Source organism: Liolophura sinensis, chromosome 9 (genome assembly GCF_032854445.1).
Source record: "Liolophura sinensis isolate JHLJ2023 chromosome 9, CUHK_Ljap_v2, whole genome shotgun sequence".
In the NCBI taxonomy this organism is placed as follows: domain Eukaryota; kingdom Metazoa; phylum Mollusca; class Polyplacophora; order Chitonida; family Chitonidae; genus Liolophura; species Liolophura sinensis.
The window spans coordinates 29,424,196-29,434,598 of record NC_088303.1 but is presented as its reverse complement, the minus strand read 5'-3'; the positions used below and the strand labels follow the sequence as shown (position 1 = coordinate 29,434,598).

Below are 10,403 nucleotides of genomic sequence, written 5' to 3'. Positions count from 1 at the left end.
AACATACGGTCATATCATACTTACTTGATTGGTATATTACCCTGTACTCAAGAATATTTCACTTTTATGGCAGTGGCCAGCATCATGGTGGGAGCAAACAGAAACCCACAACCACCCACAAGTTGCTGGCACTTTCCCACATGTGATCAGAGAGGAAGCCAGCATGAGCTGGATTTGAACTCACTGCAACAGCATTGGTGAGAGGCTCTTGAGCCATTGTGCCACATTGGAGGCCCCAAGTCATATTGTATAGCAACAAACTAAACCAACTAGAGCTAGAATTGAACATGTGATTGTCACTTTAGGAAAAAAAAAATAAAATGGGAAATTTGATTAACAAAATTTTTAACAAAGGGCCCATTTCTGTAATGTAATAATATTTCATACATATTAAATATTAAGTCATGAGAAAAAAAATAAGAAAAAAGCAAAAACATGATTTTGTTATAAACATCATTTTAATGGAAACAGAACAGCGTATTATAGTCAGTAGGAATTTCAAGTCAATCAGCTGGGAGTATCTAAGCACTTCATTAACCCAGAAAAACTGTACTGCACATGTACCAGTCATCATACAAATTTAAATAATATCCAGTTTCAATTGACAATATATGTATATCTTTAAAGCATGGAAAAGTTTTCTTTCTATACATACATGTTCTTCACAAATTCAGTTCAATCAGATTTTAATAATGAACAATGCAAGGATCAACAACAGTTGCAAAGATAAAATGTACAACAGATGAACGCAAAACTGACATATGAAGAGTACAGAAACATAACCACTAAGTCAGTGTTAATAGATGAAGGAGTAACTTGTCAGTAAGTTCACTGATGCAGGAGAAACTTGTCAGTAAGTTCACTGACACAAGAGAAACTTTTCAGTATGTACAGTAATGAATGAGCAAATTGTCATCCCCAGCAAGAGAAACCTTAGTCTCTTCCACAGGTACATCAGATGAACTCAAAACTGATGTATAAAGAGAAGATAGATGGACATAACCACTAAGCCAGTAAGTTAATTGATGGAGTAATTTATCAGTAAGTTCATTGATGAAGGAGTAACCTGTCTTGGAGTGCAGGGGGGAGGGGAGGGGGTTGTGATAAAAATTAGTTCACACATAATGAATTCATGCGTTTTCTATCTCTAGCTCTAATCCGTGTCATAGTATAGAAATCATGCTGTCCGGTACTGAAATGCTGTCATGAATTTATAAGGAACTACCAATGCCCACAAAGCCAAAGTCGGTGACTAAGCCTTACAAAGCCTTTCAAGTAATGGTAAAAGTTCCATAAATCATTTTCTTCATTTGTTCCCATTTAAATAGCATTAGGCTATCAGGTCAAGAAAACAACAGAGATGTCAATCTCATCTGTCAATATCCTCTTTTCTCAGCGTCAATTTATAGGTTCCAATACCATAGAACATTAGAACTTTAAATAATATGTGAAATGCTTGGTTTTTATTTCTTAATATGAAGTATATGATGTGGCCTAACATACAGAAATACAAGAAAGATTTTCAGCTTTCTTCTAGGGGTGTCAAAATGACTTTAAACTACTTGTCCAGTTGATAGTTAGGAAATTAATTACCCTGTTGTGGTTACATCAACGATGGTAGCTGTCAAAACAAACAATGTGGGTGGGAAAGCCTGAACTTAATTTTTTTTAACATCTGCTAGTCAGAGTTTTTAACGGCCAATGTTAATTACATGTATACCTCTTGAAGTATAACAACCGCCTATCATGTGATTTAGGCAATAAAATTGTAAGTCTATAATTGCTTGGGTTGCATGACCATGCAGTGGCAATCAAACTCAAAATAAATTATAAATAACATATAATATTTGATTTTTTGGGGGGTTAAAATATACAGCAGCCTTTTCATACCATATTGTGATAAGTGACGCCATGTCAGGTTTTTGCCACTTTCCACGCAGACTGTGTCCTGCACTCAAAATGCATCCACCATGAGAAATCCCAATCAAACAAACAAATGCATACACATGTAGAGCTATAGATGCATTATTGAATGGACCATGAGACAACTATTTTAAGCAAACTCTATGGATGTGACATTACCCATTCCCAAAGGACCAATATAGAATCTTATATTCTAAAATCATTTTATAACTCAGTTAAAAAAAATCCTAATAAAAAAGTCAACTAGTTTCCAGGATACTACTTAATGGTCTTTCATCTGATATACATGTCACTTTAGTGCTTTCTTTGCATTTATTGAACTCTATAACAAATGTAAGACGATTAAATTAACAGCCTAAAACAGCTTGTTCCAACAGGAGTATTCTTCCTGAAACAAATCAATTTTATCTTTCAATTTATGATATTTCACCTTAATGTAAGAGATATGTAAAAATGCACTTTCTGCAGCACATGAAGGCCTTAAAATGTTAATTTTTACACCCACAGTGTGATAAAATATTAATGAAACTTCAGAAAAAAACCTTTTACTAAAGGTGGACGAATCATTCAAATCAAGTAAACTCTGTCACTTGAAAAAATGTCTAACTTTAAGTGAATACCAGTAAATCCTTTACCTGAAATACATGTATCTTACTATACCGCTTGTGCAACAATATTCACTTAAGTCTTTCCCAGTTTGTTTCTTGTGAAATACTTGAATGGTGTTAGGAACATATCTAAAGCTGAACTCAGGCTTGATCTATGAGGTTTCTGCCTACTTGACACAGGGGTTTTTGATGTCTTGCTGCATGATTTTGTGGGCTGTGCCAGCTGCTGAAGTTTCTGTTCCTCTGCCAACTCCTCTGCTTCCACTACAAACTGATCTAGTCTCGACTTTTGCAACAAAGGTCGCCTAGAACGCAGATTCATTGAGGGACCTTCAGCTGTCTTGGTCTTCCTCTTCTCTGGGTGAGCAGATTTTCCTAAATACGGTTGCTCAGGGACTGAAGATGAGGACTGTTCAGATCTGTTGTTTGAGTTGTTTTTATTTTTTGACTTCTGTTCAGGACACCTAGATCTTTCAACATGTAACATCTGTTGTTTTTCTGGCTCACTTTCAACAAATTCCATTCTCTCTGATTCTTCATTGCTTGTGGTCGAAGGCATACCAGTTGGTTCTTTTTCTTTGGGACACATTGCAAGCAAAGAAGCTTCATCACTTTCCAGACACTCAGAATTGTTCAAATTATTGTTTTTAGCTTTCTTTTTACCTCTTGGGCTCCTGGAAGGGCTGTATTTTCGTTTTGAAGGAGACGATCTTGGGGACCGTAATTTTACTTGCGGATTTTGTTCAATTTGGGTTGAATCACTACCTCTAAGAGAAGATGAGCTATTGGCAATAACAACATGATAGTGCACACAGTCTTTGAACACGGCAGCTGGATTCGCCCTTGTAGTCACTGTTATCTCCAACACATCTGGGCATACACTCAACACCTGACCATTAGATTTGAACTTTAGCTTCTGAGCTGCTTTCCACGGTTTCCGAACAGCCCTGAATACAAAATGGCAACTCTTCACACGTTTCAATGCTTTTCCTTGAATAAACATAAGCAGCAGAACTCTGACAGCTTCCTCAAGTTCGTCTTTTACAATGTCCACAAGTACCTCAGAAGTGAGTTCCTGGTTTCTTTCAGCTGATTCTTCATCATAGAAGATCTTGATTTTATATAGTGTGTTTTCCAAAGCCAATAAATTGGTTTGGTTTGAAGGGAACTTGAACTCTAAAGTCATGGCTGAGACTGAAAGGAGAAAATGGAAATACTCTGTCATACTGAACATCATTCATCACATCATTATTTAAAAAAAAGAAACATTTTAATTTCAATACAGATCTTTTATATATTTTAGAAAAAGACTGTCTGACGGTGAGCACGAACTGCTATACAAAAATCACAGTTGATATTTCAATCATATCTTCATAATGGCATCCACAACTTTATAGGCAATTTATTTGTTGGGTAAATAAAAATATGTGTAAATTATTAAAAGAAAAGTATCAGAGTGCATTGCTTTTGGGTATGTCCATCATTGCCATACTTTAGTTTGTGGTGAAAATTCCAAAGAAGAAATAAGAGCATTATCTATTAAAGGAAAGTAAACATAATAAATGAAGTAAGAGCCAGTAGAGGGACCAATGAAATCTGAATATATTTTATTATATGTACTTTTAGAGAACTAAAAGGTTGGGCTGGCGTGTCACTATATAGCTGTATATACATGAGTATATGCGGCCAAGCTGAAAGGCACAACTGACACAACTAGGCCCACGTCCACGAAAAGGTAAGGAATGTAAGTGTTGTAAACTTAAGACTTTGGAAATGTACTTGATGAGTAATTTTTTGTCTCAAATGCTGTGACAAACTGACACGCAACTGCATCAGGTTTTAAAATGGAGTGCGCTCTCACACTGGGTTGGGGCTACCCTTGGGCAAAGAAAATTTTGTCACTGAACCTTACATCAGGGCGATCTGGCACTCCTCCCTTAGGTGAACAAAATTTTTGTCAAATCTAGGTAACATCAGAGCAATCTCAGATAACTGTGTATGGACATTTGAAGGTGAGGGTCATTGACAAACAGAGACAGCTCCATAAAGTTTATAAGTTGAAGCTCAACATGGAACCCATAATAATTTATGATGACATTCATAGTTTTGCAGTGATATCACCGCTGCTCAGAGCCAATCATCAGCATACTTTTTGCTAACGTGGCTAGAGCACTGGAGGTGAAAACAAAGCAAATTTAACCCAGGTGAAATAGGTATTTAAGAAGATTTATAAAAAAAAAAAAAAAAAAAAAACCATGAACAAACGAGGTAAATCTTTCCGGGAAAATGAGCAGAATGTGTCTAGCCTCCAAGTATGATAGTTTCAATGTCCTGTAGCACTATAGCCTAGGAATCAGCAAAAAGCAGCCTTTCACCCATTTAGCTCCATGGTATTTATCACCTCCTGCTCCTCGCGAGGATAGAGCGTTCGGTTCGGGACCGGTAGATCCAAGATCAATCCTTGATCGAGTCACACCTAAGACTTTAAAAGAGGAAGTTGTAACTTCCTCGCTTGGCGTTCAGCATGAAGGGGATAGTGCAACGACTGGTTGACCCGTATCAGTATAATGGCTCGGGCTGGGCGGCTTACTTGCCTTCGGTAAGTCGTCTCAGTGAAGCAGCACTAAATAAAAGAGCGGTGGAAATGCGTCCTGCAACAAGGAGGCACATTACACGTACATGCACCCTAATGATTCCTTCGTCGTCATATGACTGAAAAATTGTTGAGTACGACGTTAAACCCCAAGCACTCACTCACTCACTCCTCGCGAGGAACCCGGGTGCTCGAAACTATGAACAGAAACTCAAATGCAATCGATAACTGTCAAACGCAACAACAACAGCCGTTAGAGAACAGTTGTCATCAGCTGTCAAAAAGATGAATCAGCAGTATCAATTGTTTTCCCCCTACAGGAAAATGTTGTCATTTCAGCATTATTCAAATAGGCTTACGAGTAAAGTCCTCTGCGTGGTTAGTTTGACACTTATGAGTGAAACATGATGGTGAGACTTCCTTTCGAAGACGCCGGGATAAAAATCACGTTATGATTCGACACAAATCTCGCGTAAAGCGAGAAGCAACATAAGGCATCTTTTTACTAGGACCGGCATGAGGAGGCTATTGCTGGTCGCCACCTACATCAACAAAAAATATCAACATCCGTTGATTTTGTGTAAAATCGTTCGAATTTACACAAGTAAACAATGTCATTGGTGCTAAAACGTTTTCAACATTCAACGTAGAGCCCATTCCAGAAAAAAAACATGACATCGATATGAGTGCGCAAACCCTGTAAAAAACATTTTCATAAGAACATTGATATCGATGATTTTTTTTTATTTTTCATTTAATTATTTAACATAATTGTGTGCATTCTAAACTATCTAGATCACTCGAGTACCATGCATAGTCGTTGTTAGTATAAAGTTGGACTAATATAACAGTTGTATCATGTTCCAGCTATGAGAGACTAGAGCAGAGCAGCAACGACAGTGTTGGCAAATGATCGCACGTACGTACTTAGTTGCCATCGGTTTACCTAGCTCATTTAGGTTTTTTTTCTGACTGTTCACGTAAATGTTTAAATAGTACCAGTACCGGTCTCAACTTAAGTGCATGTTCCCACATATACAATCAGGATTAGCCAAAATATCCAACGCTGTTCATTGCAATTTATTCGATTTGTCTTACCAAAAATGCTGTGTCGTCATCTTCAATAAACAGTCAAATAATGAAATTCTACGGAATAACTTCTGAATAAGTTTTATTCAGCCCTTACTATGAAATCGACATGGGCATACTAGTTTATGCTCTTTCTAGCCTATGTAGAGATAACATTTACATCCACTGTAGATAACCTTTTCGTCCATGTCGCCATTCTTCTCGAGTTCTCTTGATCTTAGAGAGGTCAGGGTTTTTTTTTATAGCTTTTTTGGGGAATGTGTGCGATGACAGAGTATGTTTCAGTATACAAAGACAATAATATTTTATCATATTTGTTTGCCTCTAAAAGTGCACTTTTTGTGGCAAAATATTAGGTATTCTTATCTTTAACAATAAGTATATACAAACTTACAAAATTATTTGAGGGGGAGATCTTTAGAATCAGTTTGTGATTGTTACTTCTATATTTATATATTAAAGCATTTGCGCCAGAGCAGAGCTGTAGTCTTGTGAGAGATTTATTTATACTTGTTTAACTTGAGCTACTGTATAATATTTGTTTTGAACAGAAAACGTACGTCTCCTTCCTTCTATTTTATTCAAAGAGGCTATACCACAAAGATTATGAGTTAAAGTTCAGTACCGGTAATCAAACCAAGTTTTCATTATTATTGCCGTATAGCTCAAATTATAAGCCTTTCGGAAAATACACAAAGGCCTGATGTATATTACTAAATTAGTCTGTAAATGCAGCTTTCTGACCTAACTGAAAGATGATTACGTCTGTGATATTTATGTTGCATTCAAATTCTAGTTGAGTCATGCAGATATTTATGTGTGCTAATTTATCATTGAATAACTAGCTTATCAAAACCACCGTTTTAAACTGTTTTGTTTGAGATAAGCGATATCAAGTCCCAGTTGGAGCATTGGTCCATTGGCGCCGGTCCCAGTGTGTAGTTTCACTGATAGACTCCATCTGCGAGAATGATTAAAGACTGGTACCTTTCGAAATGTTGGGTTAAAATATGGATGGATAATGTACGAGTCATTGTCAAATGACAGTCGACAACAAGCAAGATGCACGTTGTGATTGTGTTGGATTATGACAGCTTTGCGGAATCGGTAAGTGAACTGCAATTAATTTGCAAACAAGAAAGACTCTTCAGTGTTTCTACATTACAGGAGGGGGCAGGGGAGAGGGGGCAGTTTTTAAAGGTACAGAATCCGATTAATTGGGGTTTTGTAACGCTGAAATGAACTGAAAATAGGATTCAACAACAACACTCATTCATCAAAGAACTACTACTGATACATGTCATACCAGTACTATTGTACTTTGGCAATTTTCATAGTTCGATTTCCGAACCATTTGTCAGGTATATATGGACATGAAACGGGTTCAAGTAATTTTTAAAAATAGAGTAATAATATCTAATGATGAAGCAGTATTCAGTTAAACTTCTTCAAATGGACGGACAAAATTCTGTCTTAGTTATCATTTCAATTTTAACGAAATTCACTTTATTGGAAAGCTCTATAATTAGTTTTCATGCAGATAAGGCAGGAAGTAATTAGGTCTGTTTTGCTGTGTTTCCTCTTTTTCAAGTGGAAAAGACTTCAGCTAGTTTTGTGTCTCAGATCAGAAGAATATTGAGTGCTGAGAAGAATGGCCATCTTATTGCAAACAGAGATAGGAATTTTGGACCCCTCTTTTATTAAGCATGTATGTGATTTTTCTGTGTTTAATTTTATTCTGTTTTATGAAACTATGAATAGCAGTGATACATGCATATACCAGATACTTCCCAGCTTAGCTACATGAAGTTAGTGTTTAACTAAAAACGTTTAAAGCTCATTTGTGTAATCATCATTTGGCAACCGATTGACACTATGTGTATGTAAATAATTCCTAATGTGACACAATTTCACAGCGATAAATATCCCCAGGTGGCCCCTCCTCTCTTTATACTGGGCTGGCAGAGAGCTATAGCCACAGGGGTAACCAATGATAAACCATACACTGTTTCACACCATGTCGGATAAGTCCTTTCTAAATGTTGTCTGCAGTCCAAAACACGTGTCTCATCACATGCAACATCCCAAGTATATTTCCACTTGGCAAACCAACTCATGAGAGGGTCAGTGCTGAAGCAGCAGCTATTTTGCCTTCACCACAGCTATGGGTCTTGAACAAGTTGTAGTTCCTGGATGGCAGATGAATGGTAATCCTGGAAAGACAAGCCTAATGGCAGATTTGTTTTGATATAGGTTGCAGTGTTGTGAATACTGGGCTGGTGTGTCATTACTGAGGAGAATATACCTGTGATGTTGCATGTGCATGCGAGCTAAGAGATAAAAGCCACAGTTGACACCTGTTTTGGACTGCAGACATTGTTTAGAAAGACCATGGTGTGAAATGGTGTATGGTTTACCGCTGGTTACTCCGGCCCAATAATACTCCGCCGGCATGATACGAAGAGAGGAGTTGAGATAGTCGCCTGAGGCAAAGTGAAAAAGAATTATGAATGTAAAACTTATGATTCAGGTAATTGAGATACTCAAACACTACATAATAATCATACTATACACAATAGTATACCAAGACGTGTTGAATGTGTGGGTTATAATTAATCTAAAATATTATTTTAACTGTATGAAAGATCTGAAAGGCCACAATTTTTCAAGGGAGGCAACTCTTGTACGTTTGCGTCAGTTCCAGCCTTTGCTACATGTCTGATATATAGTTTGATCTGCCTTCACAGTTTGTCTCCTCTGTGTTGCTCACTGGTGTAGCTGACTATTTTTATTGAATCTTTCATGTTACCATCTGCTCTAAATTGCTTGAATAGCTTTAACTGTATATTTCCTGAGTAGATGATTATGGCCTTACACCGTTTCTGAAGTGTACAAGAATAATAATTTCCAGTTGGTACATAAGCATTTAACTCACCTGTATTTTATGGACCATATTTTCCCAATTGTATACAACATTAAAATAGCTAATTTGAATGCAGTTTAGTTTTATTGTGTGGGATGGCAGTTTCATGGCTTAAAGTATGGTTGTAACATGTTTAATTTTATCAGTTTTGAACATATAGATGCTCTGAAAACCCATGGTGATACCATTTGTCAACAGGGCCTGATGTAGGTCAGTTTTGACACCATAAGAAAAAGTTTCTCAGAAATAATGGACTTGCATCAGATTGTTTCTGAAAGCTTCATGGGATTAGTTTTGTAACAATTCTGTTTTACATGTTATGTGTGTTGCCTCCAGCAAACATGAGAGGAAGCTTCCTTGTCTCACCCACTTAACAATAGAACATCTTGTATGGATGGCTAAGCTTTCACCCTAGGTGTAGCTAGACCAGGCATATCAGGCCATGGCCAGGGTTAATAACCGAAGATCAACATTTTAAAGAAGTTCCACAAGTTATGCTGGACTATACCTATCAGTGTATACTAGAAGTCCAAATATATTCTGTACACAGATCGTATGTTGCGATACATGTACATCTATACATGGATGTTTGCAGAATTGTGCAGTATAAGTTAGTATGAAGAGAAGGCATGGTATATAGTGTAGACCACCCATTGTACAATAAAAAAAATCCAGTAAACTGAAATTATACCTCTAGTAGTGGTGATAATCTATACACATTTCATACTGGTATTCTCATATTACTATGAAAATGCTGATATTTTACTTTACATATTTTCTTGAGAATTTTGATAACCACAGTAAAATAAAATAAATAGTTCTTTTTAAGTATGTGTAAGATAGATTTTAGAAACTGGATGCTTTTTGATTTTCAGGTGATTAATTAGCTAATTTAAATTCTTTAGTTTTAGAATTTAGGTTGATCTGTGAAAAGTGCCTGTAACAGATATTATACACTGATCTCATATTATTTCAAATTTGCAATTTTACATTGTTTTAACTGAAATATGCGTTACATGTAGATGTACTTTCAATTTTTTACCATTCATGTATATACATGTATTAGAAAAAATCCTTGCCCGTTTCTCTCTGTTTTAATTTTTCAGTTGTCATTTGAATTGGCAGTTACAGAGTTCCCATTTGTTGTGTATTTTTATGGCCGTTTGGGTTTACTTACACCTCTGAGTACCCAAGCGTCAAATTCCAAGTCCATTGATTTCCGATTGTGAAGTGGCAGCAGGTTGACTGTCCCTCAGCCTAGCAGACA

The 10,403-nt window shown here is 36.6% G+C and overlaps 1 protein-coding gene across 1 annotated transcript; it reads right to left on the bottom strand.

The window, feature by feature from the left end:
* Positions 1 to 1,095: 1,095 nt before the first annotated feature.
* LOC135475278 (uncharacterized) lies at positions 1,096 to 5,557 on the bottom strand. Its single transcript, XM_064755115.1, has 2 exons — positions 5,484 to 5,557; positions 1,096 to 3,725 (listed from the first exon to the last, which is right to left on the bottom strand). The coding sequence occupies exon 2, from the start codon at positions 3,715 to 3,717 to the stop codon at positions 2,605 to 2,607; it is 1,113 nt and encodes a 370-aa protein (XP_064611185.1). The 5' UTR covers positions 3,718 to 3,725; positions 5,484 to 5,557; the 3' UTR covers positions 1,096 to 2,604.
* Positions 5,558 to 10,403: the final 4,846 nt, after the last annotated feature.